The sequence below is a fragment of the Penicillium paradoxum genome (assembly GCF_028828445.1).
Source record: "Penicillium paradoxum strain IBT 22861 chromosome Unknown utg000004l_segment0_segment0, whole genome shotgun sequence".
Classification (NCBI taxonomy): domain Eukaryota; kingdom Fungi; phylum Ascomycota; class Eurotiomycetes; order Eurotiales; family Aspergillaceae; genus Penicillium; species Penicillium paradoxum.
Window position 1 is genome coordinate 410,569 of NW_026643182.1, and position 21,830 is coordinate 432,398.

General features: G+C 48.3%; 10 protein-coding genes across 10 annotated transcripts, besides 6 other annotated features; 6 read left to right on the forward strand and 4 right to left on the reverse strand.

The window, feature by feature from the left end:
• Window positions 1-548: 548 nt before the first annotated feature.
• On the reverse strand, window positions 549-1,922 carry N7457_003928 (uncharacterized protein; the record flags this gene model as incomplete). Its single annotated transcript, XM_057174973.1, has 2 exons — window positions 549-1,030; window positions 1,094-1,922. 2 exons carry the CDS (start codon window positions 1,920-1,922, stop codon window positions 549-551), a joined length of 1,311 nt encoding a protein of 436 aa, XP_057032020.1.
• A 622-nt stretch (window positions 1,923-2,544) lies between these two features.
• N7457_003929 (Hsp70 family protein) lies at window positions 2,545-4,835 on the forward strand (the record flags this gene model as incomplete). Its single annotated transcript, XM_057174974.1, has 8 exons — window positions 2,545-2,684; window positions 2,739-3,348; window positions 3,409-3,475; window positions 3,541-3,805; window positions 3,856-3,955; window positions 4,006-4,127; window positions 4,193-4,427; window positions 4,491-4,835. 8 exons carry the CDS (start codon window positions 2,545-2,547, stop codon window positions 4,833-4,835), a joined length of 1,884 nt encoding a protein of 627 aa, XP_057032021.1.
• A 399-nt stretch (window positions 4,836-5,234) lies between these two features.
• N7457_003930 (gamma-glutamylcyclotransferase family protein) lies at window positions 5,235-5,981 on the forward strand (the record flags this gene model as incomplete). Its single annotated transcript, XM_057174975.1, has 1 exon — window positions 5,235-5,981. One exon carries the CDS (start codon window positions 5,235-5,237, stop codon window positions 5,979-5,981), a length of 747 nt encoding a protein of 248 aa, XP_057032022.1.
• A 398-nt stretch (window positions 5,982-6,379) lies between these two features.
• N7457_003931 (adenine phosphoribosyltransferase APT1) lies at window positions 6,380-7,047 on the reverse strand (the record flags this gene model as incomplete). Its single annotated transcript, XM_057174976.1, has 2 exons — window positions 6,380-6,525; window positions 6,579-7,047. The coding sequence occupies 2 exons, from the start codon at window positions 7,045-7,047 to the stop codon at window positions 6,380-6,382; spliced, it is 615 nt and encodes a 204-aa protein (XP_057032023.1).
• A 2,287-nt stretch (window positions 7,048-9,334) lies between these two features.
• On the forward strand, window positions 9,335-11,206 carry N7457_003932 (uncharacterized protein; the record flags this gene model as incomplete). The annotated part of the gene is made up of 2 exons (XM_057174977.1): window positions 9,335-9,490; window positions 9,692-11,206. 2 exons carry the CDS (start codon window positions 9,335-9,337, stop codon window positions 11,204-11,206), a joined length of 1,671 nt encoding a protein of 556 aa, XP_057032024.1.
• A 385-nt stretch (window positions 11,207-11,591) lies between these two features.
• Window positions 11,592-12,308, forward strand: N7457_003933 (uncharacterized protein; the record flags this gene model as incomplete). The annotated part of the gene is made up of 4 exons (XM_057174978.1): window positions 11,592-11,637; window positions 11,757-11,770; window positions 11,887-12,060; window positions 12,162-12,308. The coding sequence occupies 4 exons, from the start codon at window positions 11,592-11,594 to the stop codon at window positions 12,306-12,308; spliced, it is 381 nt and encodes a 126-aa protein (XP_057032025.1).
• A 373-nt stretch (window positions 12,309-12,681) lies between these two features.
• Window positions 12,682-12,715: a sequence feature (Protein overlapping with rRNA (N7457_003934, KAJ5782160.1) was converted to a misc_feature.).
• Window positions 12,716-12,760: 45 nt separating this feature from the next.
• Window positions 12,761-12,794: a sequence feature (Protein overlapping with rRNA (N7457_003934, KAJ5782160.1) was converted to a misc_feature.).
• Window positions 12,795-12,852: 58 nt separating this feature from the next.
• Window positions 12,853-12,958: a sequence feature (Protein overlapping with rRNA (N7457_003934, KAJ5782160.1) was converted to a misc_feature.).
• Window positions 12,959-12,981: 23 nt separating this feature from the next.
• Window positions 12,982-13,091: a sequence feature (Protein overlapping with rRNA (N7457_003934, KAJ5782160.1) was converted to a misc_feature.).
• A 137-nt stretch (window positions 13,092-13,228) lies between these two features.
• Window positions 13,229-13,330: a sequence feature (Protein overlapping with rRNA (N7457_003934, KAJ5782160.1) was converted to a misc_feature.).
• Window positions 13,331-13,347: 17 nt separating this feature from the next.
• Window positions 13,348-13,444: a sequence feature (Protein overlapping with rRNA (N7457_003934, KAJ5782160.1) was converted to a misc_feature.).
• A 201-nt stretch (window positions 13,445-13,645) lies between these two features.
• N7457_003935 (uncharacterized protein) lies at window positions 13,646-14,698 on the forward strand (the record flags this gene model as incomplete). Its single annotated transcript, XM_057174980.1, has 5 exons — window positions 13,646-13,741; window positions 13,798-13,909; window positions 13,957-14,016; window positions 14,072-14,235; window positions 14,288-14,698. The coding sequence occupies 5 exons, from the start codon at window positions 13,646-13,648 to the stop codon at window positions 14,696-14,698; spliced, it is 843 nt and encodes a 280-aa protein (XP_057032027.1).
• Window positions 14,699-15,570: 872 nt separating this feature from the next.
• Window positions 15,571-16,614, reverse strand: N7457_003936 (uncharacterized protein; the record flags this gene model as incomplete). Its single annotated transcript, XM_057174981.1, has 4 exons — window positions 15,571-15,744; window positions 15,793-15,902; window positions 15,962-16,291; window positions 16,344-16,614. The coding sequence occupies 4 exons, from the start codon at window positions 16,612-16,614 to the stop codon at window positions 15,571-15,573; spliced, it is 885 nt and encodes a 294-aa protein (XP_057032028.1).
• Window positions 16,615-17,351: 737 nt separating this feature from the next.
• On the forward strand, window positions 17,352-18,511 carry N7457_003937 (uncharacterized protein; the record flags this gene model as incomplete). Its single annotated transcript, XM_057174982.1, has 4 exons — window positions 17,352-17,577; window positions 17,622-17,954; window positions 18,012-18,121; window positions 18,179-18,511. The coding sequence occupies 4 exons, from the start codon at window positions 17,352-17,354 to the stop codon at window positions 18,509-18,511; spliced, it is 1,002 nt and encodes a 333-aa protein (XP_057032029.1).
• A 1,848-nt stretch (window positions 18,512-20,359) lies between these two features.
• N7457_003938 (uncharacterized protein) lies at window positions 20,360-21,450 on the reverse strand (the record flags this gene model as incomplete). The annotated part of the gene is made up of 4 exons (XM_057174983.1): window positions 20,360-20,551; window positions 20,603-20,712; window positions 20,773-21,096; window positions 21,153-21,450. The coding sequence occupies 4 exons, from the start codon at window positions 21,448-21,450 to the stop codon at window positions 20,360-20,362; spliced, it is 924 nt and encodes a 307-aa protein (XP_057032030.1).
• Window positions 21,451-21,830: the final 380 nt, after the last annotated feature.

Here is a 21,830-nt window from a genome sequence, read left to right on the forward strand (position 1 = left end):
TAAGTTTTCTCGCCTCCAAAGTCCTCTAATTGATGAATTGCGGCTCAAGTCAATAAGCACTAAGGAATACGAAGAGGGGGAAGGGGGCGAGGCTGGAGAGAATACGAATGCATGCTCAATCAAAGTTGTCTAATTGCCGCCCTGACAGTCAGACTAGCTGATCTTCATTGCTGCAATTGTCCCTTTGCGTGCAGTGGCTAACTTCAGGTGCTAGTGATATTTTTGAAGCCATCGCCTGCACACCTGGACAAGATGAAGACTTGGGTTCACCCGGGTGAGTTCTTTATTTTTTTTAAAAAAAAAAAAAAACAGGATTTAGGATATCTGCGCAAATACGCCACCAAGTATCTGTAGAAGATCCCGGGTTTGTTAAATTACGAGTTTTTACCAAAAGAGATTTATGGGGGATTCCATATTGCGGCTCATGCTGCTCGTCTATGCTCAAATAGTGTGTATCGTAGATGCTCATTATGATATCAATCATGCTTCAGTGCTCTAGTTTCGATTTCCCCTAGCTATAATCGTAAAGTAACAAGCTGCCCAATAGCTTAATATCTCTGTGCAACCAATTTGACCAACGGGGGTAATATCTCAATTTCCTCGACATCAAAACTGTCTCCCGACGATTTTCCACGTCTCATAAGCCCCGGCGCCACGATCAGCCGGAAGGCCTTGTCGTTACGCGGATGACCTTTCTCGGAATGGGCCTCTGTCTTGTGTTTGCGCTTGCTATCGGACCAGGTGATAGACGCCAGCTGTGTATCAATCATCTCACTCAAGACCAAAGTCTGGTCGAAGATCTCAACAAGCAGTTCCTCGAAGACTCCTTGGTGTAGCGGCTGGAGAAGATCACTGAGATCATTGGCAGTCAACTTGGCTTGCTCTTGGCAAAGCTTGCTAGCATCCCTCATAACCTGTTCCTGGTCCAGGGCCAGGCATTCCATCATTATATTAGTAGTAGTCGCCCTCCACGTGTGAAACTTGCGCTTTGCATCGGGAACAATTTCTGATTCGGGTGTCTGGAAAGGCGCTACAGTCAGTGTTAGTTATCGACTCTACCTAGTAACCTTTGAGGAGATCTGAGAAGTCCCACCTAAAAAGATGCTCATGGCATTCATCGCTTCAGCGGGCAACTGGGGTACCCATCGGAATCGACTAAAAACATCGGCACGGAGAGTCTCCCATAGAAACGCCTGCACTATCTCCGGGCGTATCGATGAGGATTGGAGACATTCTCCCAAGATAGATTCGGGCAATCGCAATCGCTGTTTGAAGAGAGCATAGGTCGAGTCCGAGATATCCAACTCATCGGCTGTTGCCAGGTGACATAACGTAATGTTCCGAATATCGCCTCGCAGCTGCTCGGCTTTATTATGGAACTCACTGTCATCCATCTTGCTAAAGCCCTGTGTGCTGCTAATGAATCGATTCAGCTCACGGGTGGTTTCTCTGAGCTGCTTTTTTCGGTCCCCTGCCATTCGCTTCCATCTCTCCTTATCATTTTCCATCTGCTTAAGTTCGACCTTTCCGTCGTCCAGGCTTTGCCTCAGAACTCCCTGTTCCTTCCTGGTCTGCTCATGAAGACTTCTCTCAGCCGCGAGATCGCCCTCTGTCTTTTCCAATCTTGCCCTGAGCTCGATATTCGCGTGTTCCAGGGCACTCAAAGACTCGGAATTTGGTGGGGTAGACGGGGAGCGTGTCTCGTAAGGTCTACCATCCGGCCTACGACACCCGCGCGAGCTCACAGAGATGGACATGTGTGACGAAGGTCGATGTGAGCTGTGTGCCCGGCGGCGATTTTCATGATCTCCTCTGCGCGGAGCACGCTCAGAGTCGCTGTGCATGGGCGCTATCTCGGAGTCACTATACTCGTCATCCCTAGAGCTGATCAAAGAAACCCCGTACTGATACAGCTTTTCCATGCTCGAATCCCAGTGAAATGTTGGAAATTGGAGGGGCTTGGGCTATTGGATCAAATTGAGGACTTTGCGATCAATAAATAATAGAAAATGGTAGGAAGGAGGGTCGGAAGACTGTAGGGGCTTACGGTCCTTGTACTCCGAAGTGAATCAAGTAATGCGGAGATGGTCGCTGGGTAAACGGGTGAATAAACACGAGACTAGTGCAATACAAGGATACAGATTCGAGACAGAGGCTTACCCCTCTGTGATAACAGTGAGGCTGCAGAGAGCGAGGCTTGCACAATTTCCTCTTCTTCCAATAAAAGAACACAGTTGGCGAGTCCAATCTAGACTATCCTGTGGCTTTCCTGCAGTCAGCTTGATTGGCGCCGTTATCCAGCTGACCAGGCGCATAATAAGCCTTTAAATAGATGTGTGTAGACAGTTCAGTGCTTTATATCACCATTTTAAGCCTCTCTAGTGTATTTAATTGACCGCGTCTATGTCAGGTATCCCACGGTTTTTATTGCTACTTACTACCCCCAAGAGTCCCCCTGTGTATACTTAGCACACTCATTCCTGGCGCTGTCTGTCATTCTCACTCTCGATCATAACTTGTAATTTATTGATCCTGAGAGCAACCATGTCAGTCTTCGGTTCTCGGCGCGTGATAGACGACGGCTTCGACTTCCAAGACTTTTTTCAGGCCTTGAAAAACACAAGGCAGGGTGGCTTTGACGACTTTGATGATCGTTTAGTTATTGGCATTGACTTTGGAACTACGTCGGTTTTTCTGGAAGGAGTTTGGCTTGGAGTATCTTGCTAATGGGCCTGTAGATTTTCCGGTGTTTCTTGGGCCACCATAGACGACTTTGAGAGAAACAAGATCCAGACCATCTCCAGCTGGCCAGGAGCTTCCAACCAAGAGAGTAAGGCCCCTACAAGGCTGTTCTACGAAGATGGCAAGATGTTCTGGGGATACGAAGTTCCAGATGATGCGGAACCGCTCCAATGGTTCAAGCTATTACTCTTACGAGACGATGATCTGCCGCCAGACATTCTAGCCAATGAGTTTGTTCTGAAAACAAGAAGGATGCTCAAGGAAGAGAGGAAAACCGCGGTGGAATGTACTGCAGAATATCTCAAGGCATTGTGGCGCCATACGATCAAGTCGATTCGGAGCGCCCGCGGTAACTCGGTGGTGACAAACTCGACGTTCCATGTTGTTATCACTATTCCTGCAATCTGGAAGGATTATGCGCGTGAGGCAATGAAAGAGGCTGCCGAAAAGGCTGGAATTCTGAAACGGCGCACTTCTGCTGGCGAAACAATCTTGACGTTTGTTCCCGAGCCCGAGGCAGCAGGTTTGGCATCGCTTGGTCTACGGAGGCGTCATTTGAAAACCGGAGAGGTCTATGTCATCTGTGATGCTGGTGGTGGGACCGTGGTATGTTATGTCCCCATTGCAAAACAGCCATGCCATACGGAATTAACGAAACAAAAATAGGACGTGATCAGTTACCGAGTTGGGGAACTAAAGCCCATCACACTACATGAAGCAGTCATCGGCGCAGGTGAGCGACTCATAATACTATCAAGATTGACCTTTCCAAAAACTAACCTTAGATCTCTAAATTAGGTGGCCTCTGTGGCGGGATATTCGTCGACGCAGAGTTCAAAGCGATGTGTAAAGCACGACTGGGCCGACGTTGGAGTAAACTAAGCCTGGCTAACATCAAACATATCATGGATTCAGAATGGGAGACTAAGATTAAAATACGGTATCAGCCAAACAGTCAAAGGCCGAATATCGTCGCAATCCCCGACGACGCCTTTCGGGGCTCAGATCGAAATGACACCGAAAGACAGCCCCCTATCATCAATGGCAGCATTCACTTCTCCAGGTGAGCTAAAAACATGTCCCATGACCTCTTGCTTCCGCTCACAGCTCTAGTTCGGATATTCAAAAGACGTTCACGGAGGTGTTCGCGGAGATTGACATACTGCTCGATGATCAAATCCAAAGCGCTAGAGATAAAGGCCTGTCGGTAAAAGTGAGTATGTCTTCATCTCCTATTAACGTCATTATTCTCATTCTCTCAAGGGAATCATTCTAGTGGGCGGCTTTGGCACGAGTCCCTATCTTTCTCGGCATTTAGAGGACAGATACAAGTACAAGAATCTGAAAGTGATACATTCCAGCGACATGAACCCTGGAACGAGCCCGTAAGCAGGCCGCTATACCTCCAGCATATTGAAGGAGATATATATTTACTGATTTGTTTTTCTAGTCGCACTGCCATCTGTCGTGGGGCGGTCTTCAAGGGTTTCATCGACGGACCAGGTGGTGCTGGCCGCAACACACTCAACACACTCAACATCGGCTCTACGATTGCCAGGCAAAGCTTAGGCACGCTGATGTCACTAGAGTTTGTGGAAGGAGTGCATCGCGAAAAGGACAAATACCTCGATGCAACGACAGGGGGCTGGAGGGCCCGTAATCAAATCCGGTGGTATCTATACAAGGTTCGCATAGGAATGAGAAAGATATCGTGTCTTCAAAGTGCACTTACTGATTTTGAGGCTTAGGGACAAGACGTTTCAAAATCAGATCCTATTCAGCATCTCTTTCACAGAACCTATACCAACGAAAGCGACTTCAAAAACACGGCTATCAAGACTATATTCCTCCAGTGCGACAGTGAGAATCCACCAACCCAACGCGATAGTACTGTCAGCGAGCTTTGCACAATTGAGTGGAACACTAGTGACATCTCTTACTACGAGCTTGAAGACAATTATGGCAGATATGGACCGTATAAATATTTGGATTATGAGATCGAAGTACGACCTTCGGGGGCTTCCAATGACTTTGCTATTATTTATCAAGGCGAGAAGCTCGATTCCCGCAACGCTCATGTTGCCTATGAGTGAAGTGGGTTAATTCTTGGCTCTACTCTACTGATATCGTGGAGCACATCGAATATAACCCTGCCATTTGATTTATCAAATTTGCGCCTTTCCAAGGGGTTCTGAACATTGATTATTTCTATGTATCTATGTATCTATACGCAGCTATTATCTCACTCGTATTCAGTGGTCTGACTTTGTACTTCTAATGAACTATCTGTTTTTATCCCAAAGTGATAGTCTAACCTGGCAGTATGGACTCCGTATCCCCGGATCCGGTGATATCAGCCCTCCAACAGCCCCGCAATCGGGCTTATCGACTTCCCCGATGTCCTTATTTCTCGACTCCCCTCCAATCCACGTCTCTACTCTCTTCCACTCCTCCCTCGAATCCTCAACTCCAAAATGCATATATCAATTAAAATGGATTCCTCCGCACCCGAAACAACGCTCTCCAGCACCAACCTCCAACCAGCAGAGCGACACACCGCAACCACCATCCCTGCACCCGCAATAACCAAACCAAAAACCCCATACCCAAACTACCTGTACTTCGCCTACGGCTCAAATCTCTCACCAACACAAATGAAATCCCGCTGTCGCATAAACCCCGCCCACTCCGGCAAGCCATTGGCAATCGCAACGCTGCCACGATGGCGCTGGCTAATCTGCGAAGCCGGCTATGCGAATGTCCTGCCACAGCCTGGTCTGCGCGTCCCAACGCAAGATTCCGATACCGCGCATAAAATTCCCGTTTCCGGGACCGAGGATGCTGTCTACGGCGTGCTTTATCAGATGGATCTGGGTGATGAGCGCATTCTAGATGGGTATGAGGGTGTTGATGCCGGTGCTGCCGATGCGAAACCCCATTCGGGTGTTCCTGTCCATGTTAGACCGAAGGTGCAGGGTTCTGGGTCGTACAATAAGTGGTTTGTAGAAGCGGATGTTGTGAACTGGTTAGATGGGGCAGAAGAAGTGAAAGCAAGTCTTGGGAATGAGGACGGCAAGATGCCGGTGCTGGTTTATGTTGATGAGAACTGTGTTCAGCTGGCCGGGCCGAAACACGAGTACATCGCTCGGATGAATCGGGCTATTCGGGAATCTGTGGAGTTGGGGGTTCCGATAAGCTGGGTGGACCAGGTGATGAGGAAATTCATTCCTGTGGAGTAAATTGGACATAAGATGCAAGGAATATTGGAAAACATGGTAAATCCCCTGGTGAACTACTCTTATCATGCTATGACTGGCCGGTCTATACATATGTCAACTTGCATTGAAAAAGCTATTTGTCTATATTGGTCGGGATATCATCTGGCAAGCAGCTCTGTGCCAGTGCTGGCGGATGCTGTCGACCAGCGAAACAAGGCTCCGAGCACAGTCCATTGATCCTCGAGATTCATGACTCGAGTATAAAGTTTGATTGGACGGCCCGGAAGGAGCGGATGAAAGATGCTCACCGCAAAATCGGGTATGTTCGGGGCTTTTGGAGAATTGGGTCATTATTATCGGCAGTTGAAATCGTCGCAGAAAGAAGGATGTGTTTTTTTTGGGAGCGGTGTGTATATAAATTAGGCCTGGCCAGACAGAAGAGTGTAGACAGGCGCAGGGAGCTTATCGCGTCCGTGAAGGAACTCGAGCTCGAGGAGGAAGATGAAGCCAAGCAAATCACCGCCCATCTTCTGGATCAGCTCACCACCAGCTTTGGCGGAACCACCTAGTCGAGTCTATTAGTATGCAACATTTGTTTGAGACATTCTTATCACATACCAGTGGCGATAATGTCATCAATGACGAGAACCTTCTGGCCAGGCTTGATGGAATCGGCCTGCATCTGGAAGAAATCTTGGCCGTACTCCTTCTCGTAGCCCTGGGTCTCGCAGGGGCCGGGGAGCTTGCCCTGCTTGCGCACGGGGACGAAGCTGGCACCCAAACGCAGCGCCAGGCTGGGTCCGATCAGGAAGCCTCGGGCCTCAAGGCCGACGATGACATCGGGCTTCTGGCCACCGTAGTTGGCAATAACGTGGAGTTCCAGGGACCGAATCAGAGCCTCGTGCAGGCTAGGATCGGCGAAGATAGGCAGGATATCCTCGAACAAGATTCCCGGAGAGGGGAAGTCCGGGAACTGGCGCAGAGCGGCGCGCAGTCTTACCTTAAGACTGGCGAGTTCGGCGGAGCTGGAGGCATCGGAGGCGGGGAGTCCGACTTGGGAGGCATCTGGGAGGGTAGACGAGGACATGATGAGGAGAGAGAGGAGAAAGAGGAGAAAGAGGAGGGGCAGAGGCTTAGAAGTAGAAAAGGGGATAACCCAAAAAATCTGGAGGGGAAAAAAGGGAACTGGTAAAATTACACGCTAGGGTTTTGATAAGCAGATAATGGATTTTTGCCCCTCACGAGGGTCTAGATTCGACGGATTTGGCGCTTTTGTCGTTTTGAATTAGGAATACTTCGATACTCTATTTGTGAGGGTTGTACTTGATTCGGAGGTAGATTCGATATGTGTCCTTTAAGTAGATATACAGTTTCCCGGAGGTTCTCTACAGGCTTCTATCTGAAGGGACAATCAGCGGTCAGATCCCAACGCCACTGTATAAAATACTGTGTCACGCAATGCATATCCGTCGAGTAGAACATAGGTACTTCAGCTACCGTGCATAGTATACGTACAGTACTCCACGTAGTACTCCGTACGTGGGCTACAGGTACCTACTAGTAACTTGTACCGGAAGTATAGCCAGGCCGCCCAACCGGGTCCTGATCTGCCAATTGACCCTAATTGACTAGCCCGCAAAACTAGTGCTCAGTCCCCTCGCAATCGTCAGGGCCAAACGAATCAGGGTGTGTCGCAAACTGATACGGCTCGTTCGTCATCTCGCCTTGCTTACCGGTGCCCCCAAAAGGCCTGGACCGTTGGACTATGACCTGGAAGTTTATGGTTACTTTAGAGCATTGTCCGGAGAAGGACAACACCCAGAACCAGAGAAACATCTCCCGGACTATCAAGACAGAAAAATGACTCATTCTGGTCGGATTGTCGAGGCCGCCTAGGCAGATGGGTTGAAATGGCATGTGTTTGGATCAGACCATCTCCACGGATCAGTATGTAACGCATAGCCCTGCCGCCTTGACACATCGTACAGCATTACACCTAGCCCGGGCCAATGGCGTATTTCAATCTATGACACGGTCTGAAACTCGTCATCGTGGCTTTACTGGAAACAAACATCTGCATGGTGCATGTAGGTCTGTTGTGCAGATAGGTGGGGACAATTGGCCGTGTACGAAGTCCGTGGTTCCTCGCGTGTAACATTGATTCTCCGCTGTCCGTTCCATTTGGTGATCGGATAGGGGGACACCTATTTCATAATTCCAGAATAAAAAAAAGATGAGAAAAGAGAGAAGATGAAGCAGATACAACACCGATCCAAAAATGAAAGCAAAAAAGAAATCTTGAGGTTTGTTTTTAGGAATAGCCGAACGCGGGGGTCGAACCCGCAGCCTTAAGATTAAGAGTCTTACGCTCTACCGATTGAGCTAGCCCGGCCGGGCTGTTGTAAGCGGCTGCCCAAAAGGGTTACAAGACCAAGATCTTATTTTAGAGGACTTGAATACCTAGTCAGACACATGTAGTTCAGAGTAGTTACCTAGAGTAGTTGCTTCAAGGGTGGGCTTATGGTGGATTTATATTTGCGAGTCGATTGGATAGATTCCATAATTATTTGGATTTGAAGATTCTGGTAGGTATCATCGAGTATTCCCATCTTGAAGGTTTTCTGTTAAATATCATAAGGAATCATTCGGCGTACCTACTAGGAGGTGATTGGGGGATGTTCCCACGGGTGTCTAGTTTACTTTGGTCTCCTTCTTTGAGCCCAATATGTCTTTCTTTTGTTGTACGTGTAGGTTTCTTATCTTCAACACGCAATGGGCAGGTGTGGTGGGTATGCTCGCCACTATGGTTGCCAGGCCCAGATATATATCCACACCAACCTGCGCCCGACTGGCGTGCAAACGAAGACATTGCAGCGGGGATTGGGCACACAGCAACGATGCAATAGAGCCCAAAATGAAAGACCAGCATGCATGCCATGAAAGAAACCGGGAACCACTCACCAAACAAAGACAAGTTCCTTCACTTCATCTTCACCCAGACAGGTTGACTGTACGTTTGACCATCGTCTATTTACGTGTGCCGATACTACAAGCTCCCATTAGAAGGAACTTTCCAAGGATTACCATACTCTATATGTCCATACATGCTAGAAGCATGTACCTGCATCTAAGCATTTTATGTGAAGGTCAGGAGGCTACCCCCAGCCGGCCTTGGCCCAATAAAGCCTAAAATGGGATAGCCCCTCACATGACCAGCACAGACCACCTCGCTTCACGTTTTTCCGGCGTCGACCCATCGCTATAAAGTTGCCTGTTTTTCGCTCTTTCATCTTGCATGCTTTTGAAGTTTGAGCCTCCACAGGCTACTTCCATCTCAGATGAATGCTTTCTGATATCCTGTAATACATTTGCTCATGTCACCTGCCGCGATTGCCGGAATGCAGCCGGATCTGCATCATGACCAGCTTCAGGCCGTGGGCACAGCCTTCGATGCCCTCCTACTAACCGTGTACCGGCTGACGCACAGACAAAGTGAGCTGCTTCAGCACATGGATGATGTCTACAAAGAGGTAAATACACCCTTTTTTCTTCCCTCTTTCCCTTTTGCATCCAGGTCTCGCATGATGAGAAAATTTGATTAGCTCTAGATCAGTAGTCACTCTTTTGTGGCGGTGACGGATTAACATGTATTATCTGACTGAGACCTTGACTGCCTTTGATGTTTTCATGCATTCAATGAGATGAATCGTTGCTAACTTTTTATCTTCCAGTACACAGAAGTGATAGAAACTCTGCCTCCCCAAGATAGACCTCGTGCTCTGGAAGTTCAATCCAAATTGCTCGCTCAGCAGGAAGAATACCGTCAAGGCCTCGTACACAGCAAACTCCGAGTGGAGGACCAACCGCTGAATTCCATGGATGTAATCAAGACCCTCGTTGCACACCAAAATGTAGACGAAAATACTTTTTCGGCCATCAAGAATGGAGTCAAAGGCTGTAAGTCTCTGCTCCGTTCTCAAGATGGCCTCTCCCAAATATCCTCCAACTCGTGCATCCTCGCGCAAGCACCGGCTCCAGCAATTGCGCTGGAGAAGGACTTCACAACGAATGGCACCCAGGGAGATCTACACTGCCCCTTCTCCAAACCGAATAAGATGCAGAATGGGAATGGCAGCGAGGCCCCTAGTGGGAAGAACTCTGAGCCGAAGATTCAAATCGAAGCCGCCTGCGGCCATGAGCACGTGGATCCCATTAAGGCGGAGTTGAACGAACGACGCTCTAGTCGCACCACGTCAGCCCCATCCTCCAAAGGTGCATGCCCCGTCTCCCGATGCCCCATCCGATTCCTCGATCAACACTCCCCAGAAGAAATTGCCGAGTACGTCGAACGACACAAACATGAGATCCCCCGAAGTCATGCAATCTGCGTCAAGCGCTATCAGCGAAATCCGCAGGACATGCGACATCTGGATGCCAAATACGGCGGTCTCACCAGCATGATCGCCGGTTTGGGTGTTAAGCACCAAGCCTTCCTACCAGACTGCCAGGCCAACGGTGAACGCCGCTCTTCCACCTCTGCATCAACCGAACGTGTTGAGAAATGGGCTGAGAACGTGGACCCCAATACACCCGGTGGCCAGAGCGAGGATGACAAGAACGAAGATGATAACCGACAGAGTCACTTTGACCGTCCCCTCCGTGAAGTCCGGGTGGGTGAATCACCAAGTAGACCTTGGGGCATCTCGGTGCCTGTCACCCATTTACCTCCCACCTCAGCGCCGTTTTCTGATGCGGAATCTATCCCCACGTCCCCCGAGCCTCAAACCGACAAGCCCACCGATGCCAACGTCTCTACCGATAAGCCCGCCGGCCGCTGTCCGTTCGACCACAAGAAACTAAAGCGGGAAGCCGAAACCGAGCCACCTCGGGTTGCTGAACCACCTGCGGACAAAAAGGTTGCGACACCAGAGAAACCAGGTTGTCCATTTGACCACAATAAATCAAAGGCTGAAGTTTCAAAGCCCGGAAACGAGGCCCCCTGGAGTGGTGATTGGCCTAAAAATTGGCCCAAGGACCAGGCTGTTATGGATCAGACAGCCTCTCCCCTTATTGCTCTGAACCCTTTGGCTGCTCCTGTCAGCGAAGACCCGGCTGAGAAACCTGGCATTCCCTCCGCACTCTCGAATGCCTCTCACGTAACCTTCAGTGGTCCCGTCTTTTTCGGGTACTCCGCCGAGGAGACAGCTCGTTTATTGCAGCAGCTCACTAACTTGGGCAAATCATGACCCCGAAGAATCTTCTGTACAGTATGTCCATGGAAGGCGCAGGACGTTTAACGCATCACGACGAGACGAGACAATCTTTAGCGCTATCACTCTATTACCCCAATTGAATTATGCTTTAATATGAAATCAATTTATAATCCACCATAATGGCAATAGCAATTGTATTTTCTAGATCGCAGTAGTGAGCAGTTAAGATATGACTTCATCGGGGAGCATCGACGCTCTCCGAGGGAAAACTCGCAGAGCGGGGCAGCTTTATCATCGCGACCTTCGTATATAACACCTCTTCTTCCTCCAGATGCTGCGAACTACCCCCCGTCTTCTATCTATATCTCGAACTCTTCGTCCTTCCATCCCACTTAGACCTCAATTCCTCTCTCCCATCATGTCTGCCCACATGTCCGCTATCTCCGCCAAGGATGCCTGCCCTCGTGAGTCAAGTCCCTCTTTAAGCAGCTATACCCTGCCTCTTAGACAGAGACGACCCCCCCAATTCTTGCGTCAGAAATGGTATCAACACAGAACAGTCGCTAACTGGAATATCTTCTAGCTGCCGGCCCTTACGTACGTCGTTTTCCCCTTCATCTGCACCTTACCCCTCCATCCCCCACACCATCCACTCCCGATCTACTCACTCCATGGGTTATATCCAGATCGACAACCCTCTAACAAATCTATAGTCCCAGGCCATCCGCGCCAACGGCCAGATCTTCGTCTCCGGCCAGATCCCCGCTGATTCCTCCGCGAACCTGATCGAGGGTAACATCGGCGTCCAGACCCAGGCCTGCTGCGACAACATCAAGGCTATCCTGACTGCCGCTGGCTCCAGCGTCGACAAGATCGTCAAGGTCAATGTATGTCGTTTCCCCTGCTTTCATTATAGTGAAAGGAATCCAGGAATCCACCCAAGTAAGCGGTAAAGGGGATTATCTTGCTGATCTTGATTTCTGTCTAGGTCTTCCTGACTGATATGGCCAACTTCGCCGAGATGAACGCCACCTACGAGAAGTTCTTCGTCCACAAGCCTGCCCGCAGCTGTGTGGCTGTTCACCAGCTGCCCAAGGGTGTGCCTGTTGAGATTGAGTGCATTGCTCTCGAGTAGATTGGAGATTAAGGACCACTTTATTAGTTCAATCTCATATCTCCATATAGTCAATGAAGACATGATCGTAAATCTACCTTTTTGGTTAAATCAAGACGTTACAGAAGGCAACTAAGAGTAAGGTTGAGAATAAATCCAGTCGAATGATGTTTTCTGCAGAAATGCTCGGGGTATATCTTGTTCGATCATGATTATTTCCATGTCCAATCCCGGAGAACATACATGGGCGACTACAACTTATCCTAAATTGGGAATCATAAGAGTCGGGGCTCACGCGCAATGAGACGAGATGCAAGCGATTCAGTGGAAGATCGAAAAAGGGAAGAAGACGATTGAAGGCAGTGAATAATAGTATACTCGACAACGGTCAACTATGGAAAGAGCTGGAATGGAGAAGATTGGAGATGGTAAATAAATTGAAGAAATGAACGCGTAGAAGTAGCTAGGTATAGGTGGTATCATCAAAAATAACGGCTGCAGAGACAGGTCTACTCTTCCACAGCAAAGAATAGGACAAAAAAGCAAAGACAAAAACATACAACAGTGAGGATTCGCTGGTGGTCACCCACCCAACTACTAACTCACCGGCGTGTGGCTTGAGTACGGCTGAGCGGACGGGAAGCCCTATTTTCCACACCCTATGGTCGTATGTACTTGCTATCACGCTCGACAGGACTATATTATGAGTGTATATAAGACATTGGAGGGTGCAAACCAGAAGGTTAGGGTGAGCTCTGCCCGCAAATCACGTTATAACCCTAACCTTTTTAACTATATCTTAGGGTACGGTTGCTAGCCTGCTTCTATAACTTATAGCTCTTGGTATTCACTCAGCTCATTCTCAGCTGATTCTCAACATATCGACTCTCCCTATCAAAAAGAGTAGCAAAAAAAAAGCAAAAAACAAAAACATACAACAGTGAGGATTCGCTGGTGGTCACCCACCCAACTACTAACTCACCGGCGTGTGGCTTAAGTACGGCTGAGCGGACGGGAAGCCCTGTTTTCCACACCCTATGGTCGTATGTATTCAATTGAGCGGGAAAGTAAGCTATAACATCCGTCAATTCTGGAAGCTGGGAAAGGTTCCGAAGGCTCGGCCAGCGAAACATGATTGGTCTCACCGCACGTTATGATCGGACTTGAACTGTGGAACATGAGGGCTTCCTCAATATTGATTTGTGGAAATTCGAATAGGATCGTATGTTGACTGAGTACTGAGTATTGGAATTTAATTGAAAGTAGGTGTATCGACTTGCCTGTTGTTTCATTAGAGGCGCCGAGGATGCTTCGTAAGAAAACTCTCTGAGACTCTGACTGTTGCTATGTGTAATAAAATGGATGGCATTAAATTGTTCAAAGGCGAGCTACTTCTTTACGGGCGACTAAGTATTAATGTCATAATCCATCTCGCATCGCCGCTGGCTCTTGAGGTAGGCGCTCTGTTCCGAACTACTCTCCTAGTGGCGCTAACGAGATGTTCCTACAGACCGACGACGATAATGTAGATATCATCAAGCCAGCAGTATCCATAGTCACCACTGCTCTGGAAGCAGCTTCTCGCACATCATCAGTTCGGCGTGTTATTCTAACATCTTCCTGTGAGTAGATCTTAGATCTTGAATGTGCCAAACTGACCAAGTTTCAGGTGTGACACTAATCCCATTTGAATGGAACATGGCTCCAGAGAGCGAGAGATTGTACAATGGTAAAGCATCGTAGAATTCCAGCCCGTAATACAATTACTCACGCTCCATAAATAGTCAACGACGTGAACAATAGCGTCGAGGGCCCATTCCTGGGGGCAATGCAGGCATACTGGGCCTCGCAGGCATACTGGGCCTCGAAAGCCCTTGCTCGGAATGCGACCAAGGCCTTCGTCCACGACAAGAACCCTCAGTTTGACTTCGTCAACCTTTTGCCATCGGTAGTGATTGGTCCAGATCGCCGACTTGACTTTGACTCGTCTGCAACTGAAGATAGCCTTCTTCAGGGTGCCCGTGCATCGGTGCTTGCGTGTGCCCTCACCTCTAAACACAACTCCTCATTTCCCCTACGTCGGAACGCCTGTGCATGTTGCCGACGTTGCTCGAGCACATGTCGACGCAATTGATGCAAAGCGTGTTGCCGGAAATTCTGAATTCATTCTATCTTCGGACACACCTGATGGAGTTTTCTGGAATAGAGATGTTCGGGACATCTGTAACAAGCATTTCCCGGGAGAAGTGGCGCATGGGCTTTTGCCATTGGAGGGGTCCTTGACGAGTGTGAAGTGGAGACTGGATGTCAAGGAAACGGAGGAAGCCTTCGGGTGGCAGTTCATGTCATTTGAGCATACGATGCGAGACTTGATTTCCCAATATCTTTGGCTTCGCGGGAAGAACACATAAGCTCCCTGTTGTGTCCATTGTTATACTTGATATTGAACATACCAAGGTAGGCAGTTACTGCAGATAGATACATAGATCTCCTCTGTGCCCAGCAATTGACCCTTCCAATTCTCCGATATTTCCAGCTCTGCCCTTCCAGCACTTTGAAGTCAATATTTTCAGTCCATTTTGGTACTAAATGGATTCGAATTCGAGCTATAGAAGACCGCAAGGTAAAGCGGGATAGCTCTGACACCTCAGGCTGAAGATTTAGACAAGACTAAGACAAAATTACAGATTTTCTACAGACTATGACCTGACCAGACTCCGTACAGTGATATTGAATCTTGACACTCAATCTGTGTGGGGTCTGCATTAGAGAACAGCCAATAAAGCACTCCAATGGCCACGTTGAGACCCCCAGTTCCAGAGTTGTCGACGGGTAGAGCCGATGTTGGTGTCTATACTCCGTACGGGGTATGTACATATAAAGCCCACATTTACTCCGTACAAGAACACCCGTTGGTCAGAAGCATCAATTCGACAAGGGTCCAACGCGCTACAGTGGGTTCTGTACTGTTTTCCAAGTTTGGTATGGCTTCCAATTGGGATTTCTTTCGGATTATTTCTTGTCGGGGGTAGAGAATATCGCGGGGAACATGATCCGCATATCCAAAAGAATGGATATATTTATTGGTCGGAAGATATAGTGAATAGCGACCAGGTGCTTGAGGAATTATTGATGCCTAAGATGGGGCCTTTGGACCGAAGAAACCCCAGAGAAAAAGGGCATAAGTAATATTTTTACCCTTTTTGTCAGTACATACGAGCTAAGTTCGACCGGGGGGGGGGGGGGGGGGGGGGGTTTACACTGGGGATACACTGCCCCTTTCTCACTCAGCTGATTCAAGATCCATTAGGCACGGGCCCGTCTCATCATCCGTTTCAGCGGAGGTCTCTTTGGAATGGGAAGGGGAGAGAGCAGCAGCCCTCTTCAACATCCATACCAGCAAGCCAAATGGCTTCTCCAGATGGCCTTGACGGCCCGTCACCGGGTATTCTACCCACTAACACATATATGAGTGCAGGTCTTGGCTGATATGGCTTGAACTTACCTTGGAGTCGTTGCTGATTTTCAGGAAAGTCCAAGTATCGCCGGTGGAGGCCATTCCATACACCCCACAGTTGCGCTTGCCCTGTGACTTGCGGGCTCGGTGAATACAGCCTATACTAATTAGCTGTTTTTGAAAAAAAAGGAACCAATGTACATATTGAGATACGGACCCATGTACCCGAGCAGTTGGGCAATCGGGTTTGTCGCCTTGGGCGACCCCTTTGCCTCAACAATTAAAACATTGAGGCACAAAGCCTCACTCACTCCGTACCGGACACTGTAGTCTGGTCGGCCACTCAAGATGACCTTCTTGCGGTTCAGCCACACTGGGCCGAATTGGTAGGTCGGTTCACACTGAACACTTAAAGGCTGTGCATTTTTGATGTCAGTGGTTGCCGCCTTATACGCATGATTGATAACGGCATCAACAACCCAGCGTGCGCTGGCCTCGTTGATTCTCGAGTTACCAATGGCCTCTTTGATTAGGCCAAGGGTACTCACTGTATTCAATTAGCTACATTTCCCTTCTAATCCATGTCTTGGGCTGTATACCGAGGAGGGGAGGAAGGGGGAGCGGCTGCACGCCTTGCATCTCGGCGTCCTCAACATCTAGTTCAAGCTGGAGGGATCGTTGAACGTCCTCCACACTCAAGGTGGTGATAGCAACCGTCGGAAACTTGGTTTCCGAGGCGTCAACCTGATCCGTCGCTTCTTGCAGCTGACGGCGGTCAATCTTATTCCCGAGGAATTTTCGCACAGCGCGTTTCAATCGTTCATAGCCATTCCAGCAATGCTTGGGAACGACCTCTTTGGCATCTTCCATATTGATTGATGGTCTACTGGAAGGTGAGCGGGCCGAATCCAGGTTCCACAAAAGGATCGACGAACAAATCTGCGATTGGTCAAAATCACCCTTCACTACTGATCCACCCGGCGCTTCGCTCCGCGGTAGGCTGCAGCACTCGAAGAACTCGGCCAAACAGCCCGTTTTCTATCCTTAGTTATTGGGGCAACAAAGATTTGGTGAAATTACGATGGAAAAGAAGATTTTGACAACGGATCCAATTCTGTGAGTCTGCTAAGAAAAAAAGAAAGAGGGGGATATGAGGCTCAGACGAAATTCTGCGCACGGTCCTCAGCGGTGTCCGCTGGCCAAATTTAGTCGCTCGGAAGGTTTATCCGTGGCCGCTCACCAAAAAGGGAAGGTTTCCACACGTCAGTTGGGATGCGGCAGAGATCAAGGCTGATCCTGCAATTGGCAATACGGATGTGGCGCAAAAGACTATCTGGATCCACTCAAGTGGCATAAGAAATTCTAGCAGTAGGCTTTTTTTTCAACCCTATATCTGAATGATGTATTGGGCTGATGTCAACAGGCAAATCCGCCTGGGCAGGTGACATTAGGTTCTGACATAAGTCTCAACTGCCCAGGTCACGAGGTCAGGGCTCCGCTGGTTCAGCGCCGCCTCTTTATTAGCTTCTTTGAGCCATTCATTTTTAGTCAACTCAAAGTATCTTGAGAGTGGTATTGGAAACTTCTAAAAAGTTCCTTCAACAGCAATGGAGCTGAGCTACGCCATAAATGAACTCTGCAAGGCCCAGGGCAAGTGTTCATTTCGCCAATATTATCAACTGATGCGCGAGTACGATGGTGATGAGGAAGTCCCTTCCATTCGTCTGTCGTCGTTGAATTCCTTTGAAGTCGAGCATATACTGTCCCTCTCGCCTGCCAAGAACGATCAGGGTTTGAATTCTTTCCCTATTGTTCCCGTGCCGGAGATATTGGGTAAGCAAGGGAAATCGGACAGGAACCTCGCTGACTTTATCTAGTCAAAAGTCTCGCTATGACTGACGGTGCTTTGAGGAATGAAACAAGCGTAGAAGCGAATATACGCTGGAGGATGAATTACTTCATTCTATTGGCGTTCAATATAGCAGTGGAATCACGTTCTGAAGATGGAAGACTGCTAGAGATCACGCATGAGCCTAGATGGTCATTCGGGCCCGTTAAATACAAGGGCGAGGCCGTTAAGTTATCAGGATACCCATCTTATGCCCTATGGTACGGAGACGAAGACGAAGCCGCTTCGAATATTATCGTGGCCCAAAATCAGAGGTTTAGGGCGTCCGAAAAGGGAATTCCAGAAGTACTAGGATATTTAGGTGAGTATGCTATATCACTTATCATACTAGACTGCTTTTAAGCTAACTTAGTCGAAGCTTTCATTTATTACCATCGCAAAAATGCAAACAAGGAAAATTGTCCGTTATATGGGGTTGCAACAGACTCGCGAGTCTTTCACTTTGTTAGACTAAATGATGACTCCTCGGTATGCTTATTCAATAAGTGTCTCTTGATTGAAGGTGCTTGTTCTAATGCAATCTAGTTTGTCACCTCAACACTCGATTCTCAGGCGGATCTAGAAAAAACCTTCAGTTTATTGGTTTATGTATTGAAGGAGGCCATGATTGTGCCATCGACACAACCGCAAGAGCCATCCACGCAATTCGATCGAGCTCAACAATCTGCCGAGTCACTCATCCCGGCTGGGTCTTCTCTTAGACGAAAGTTGGACAGGAGAATACATTATCAGAGGCTGAAAGAGGCTGCAAATGACTCGGATAAGCCCCTTGAGTTCGACTCAATCGATGATGAGTATATCTGGCAAGACTTTTCTGGAGGTGAGAGCTCTTCAGATGAATACTTCGATGGTGAATAATGTTTGGAAACCGCTGGAATTGCTTCAAAATGCTTTACTCTTTGATTATTTGCTAAACTCGGTCAACGTACCTACTGTTGGGGATACGGGTAGTGGTCAGCTGATCCGGAGCAGACTAGATAGCTCCCTTCTTTGCTTGCTATCCTCTTCTTATTCCTTCGCCCGTCTGTTTTGCTAGTATCAGAATTAATCTACTGCTTTATGAAGTGCTCCAAGGCCTTACACAAGCGTATGTACGCTTGTTCCAGAATTGGGTACTTTAGATCATAAATAATTGGTGAGATTACCGTAGGATCGCATAGTTATTATTCGTTAGCTAACGTAACCGGTAAACTGTTACGACCCTCTGCTAGAGAGTGCCTCACAGGCTGGATCCCGCATAGTCCTGTGACCCAGAACCCGTGATCCAGCAAGGGTAGTATGGGTAATATATAGATGCCAAGATTTCGGGTATTTCAGGTGGAGAGATATAGCCCAATAACAATCTACCCTGATCAGCCAAGGGGGTCAGTGTACAAGTCGCGCGACTCTAGGTGATTCTCACCCTGATTCTCACCCCATCTATAGCACACTCACCCTTATCACCCCCGGTCGCGCGACGCTAAAGCGGCGCTCACCCTAAACTCACCCGAGCGACACCCACCGAACTATTGACTGCATATAAGCCACATGCCGGTGAGTTAGTAGTTGGGTGGGTGACCACCAGCGAATCCTCACTGTTGTATGTTTTTGCTTGTGTTTTTTTGCCTTCTCACATTTGCTCTCAAAGGGCAGCCAGTCAGTTATGTTGAGAATTGCCAAGATCAGTATGTTTTTAATAAGGTAGGCGGTCGACTATAGCCCTCGGAGTATATCGTAGGTAGCTGTGACTTCTTCTCTGTACCCATGATATAGATCTGGCTAACACAGTAAGAGATACATACGACCATAGAGGCGCCTTTCTACAGCTATTTATCTCGTTTTCTCACTTTTTTCAACCATCCGCAGCCTTCTTTTTCTTCTTTTCAAAAACAGCCTTCGGCCATTTAATCCCCTACATCTACGCTATGCCCATTGTTTCCGGTCTCCAGCGTGTCATTCGCCGCTTTCTTGAACACAAGATTAACACCCAAGATATAGAAAAAAATCCTAGAGGCTCCTTAGAAGCCTGAACCCCTCGCAGTAACCTTATTGAGTCTACCAGATATCCAGAAGATCCCTAGTCTCACTCTGGCTACGTCTCACTGGACACAACAAGGATCTGGGGAGTCCGACCTGACCTTCGACAACAACCCTAAGATGGATGTTAAATGATTTCGTCCATTCGTGCTCTGGCCTTCTTTCTTGCGTCTTATTCCTCTAGTCGTTCTTTCTTCTCGTCTCGATATTCTTCTTATTCTCCTTTCCTGCTTTGCTACCCGTGGACATCTTCCACTCCTTGCTCTTCTTATTTTTGCCCATTTCTCTTTACTAGTATTAGTTGGTCAAAATTTAGGTCTATTTGCCAACCCAAGATCCAATAAGATCCGTAGGAGGCGTGGAGAGAAGAGAAACTCTCTGATAGGAGAGGACTAGATATGGTGGGAGCAAACAAGTAGGTCACTTGACCTCTGACACTCTTACTGATATTCTATGAGCTTTGATTCCGCATCAAGAATACAATTGACTCTTCTCATTCAGATCTGAACTCTGAATCTCTCATTTTCATTTCAGCTGAGAAGCTTTACATAAAAATGGAGACTGCTCAAGCAACGAAGGGCAATCAACTCAGGACGAACGACTAGCACAGGGGACACGGCGAGCACAGGGGACTGGACCGACAAGGGACAGCCCCTACACGCGGGGCGGAGCTTGTGGATGGTTCGAGATCTAGCCCGTCATCTTCACATATTCCTGTATCGAAAGCCTAGTCATTGCGGAATCGCCTGCGCCTTCTTGCTTTCGGGATGGCTGCTTGGAGTGGGCGAGAGACATCGCTGCGGCCTTGGTGAAAATATGGACCAGTAATCCAAGGATCTGGTCGTAGTTTCCGTCTCGGGTGTACATTGAATAGTCACACCACTAGTAGAGATTAAAACCAGTCACTTGGGTTAAATGGCCGAACAAGCTCACCTTAGAGTCGTTATCGATCTTTAGAAAGGTGAATGCATACCCATCCGACGCTATGCCGTAGATGGTGCAGTCCTTTTTCTTCAGCTCCTTCCGCTGGCGATGTACACAGCCTATTAAATAAGTTAGCTTTAGGATATATCATACAGTGGGAGGTCTTAGTAAATGCTTACCCATATACCCTAATGCCTGTGCTCTTCCCCCTTCCTCCCTCTTGGCTTCGATGACCACCACATTCAATGAAAAGTCTTCGTCTTCGCCGTACCAAACTCCATAACCTGGTCGCCCGGACAAGTAGTACTTCTTACGATGCCACTTCACCGGACCATACTTCCAACCCTTCTCTGCCTGAATGTTAAGGGGCTGGGCGGCGTGGGGGTGGATAGTCGTAGCGATATCGAATGCCTCTTGGAGGAGGGCGTTGAGAATCCAACGGACGTTTGCCTCACTTGTAGGCCTTCGATCGAGTGCGCGATTGACCCTAGTGATATGTTGCACTATAGCAATAGGTTAGCTAGATACTTCCTTTAGATCATGTTTTCGGCTTGTTTACCCAGCGCGGGGGGCGACTGAAGAGGAGGAACACTAGCCAGCTCAGGGTCCTTGCGAGTCCACTTCAAGTTCAGGATTTTCTCAACATCATTCACACAAAGGGAAGAAATCGCGAGGGAGGGGATTTCTCGATCAAGAGATTTCTCGACGTCATCGGCCGCCCTCTCAAGCTGTTCTTCGTCTATCTTCCGGTTGATGAAGTCTCGGGTAGCGACCAGAATTTTGTTAAGCAAAGATCTGCTGTCTGAGGGCATGGGCTCAGAGGATACCTCAGCAGTGACTTTCTTGCGGGTCGACATGTTGAGATCAAGGCAAGTTGGAAGTTGCAAGTTGCAGGATGTGGAAAATGAACAATTTGATGGCAGAAGAGACGTAGTGAAGAGCAAAAGAACAAGACTCTTTTCAAGGGCCTTGTTTCTCCAAAGGCAGCTACCATTCAGAAAACCTTGACGATTCAGGTCCCGGAAGCAAGAACCTTTGGAAGTCACCGTTGATTCATTCCTGTTACCCATGATGACCATAGGTACACGGGTCCATGGGGCATTCAATATCATACTACTTGGCGAAGGCGTATAGCAACGAGGGCAGGATTCGGGGCATTGTCCCTCTCCCGAGAAGATGGTTTGGCTAAATGAAATAGAACGTAGTCCTTGTCATGCCACTCTTCGTTTGTATCAGT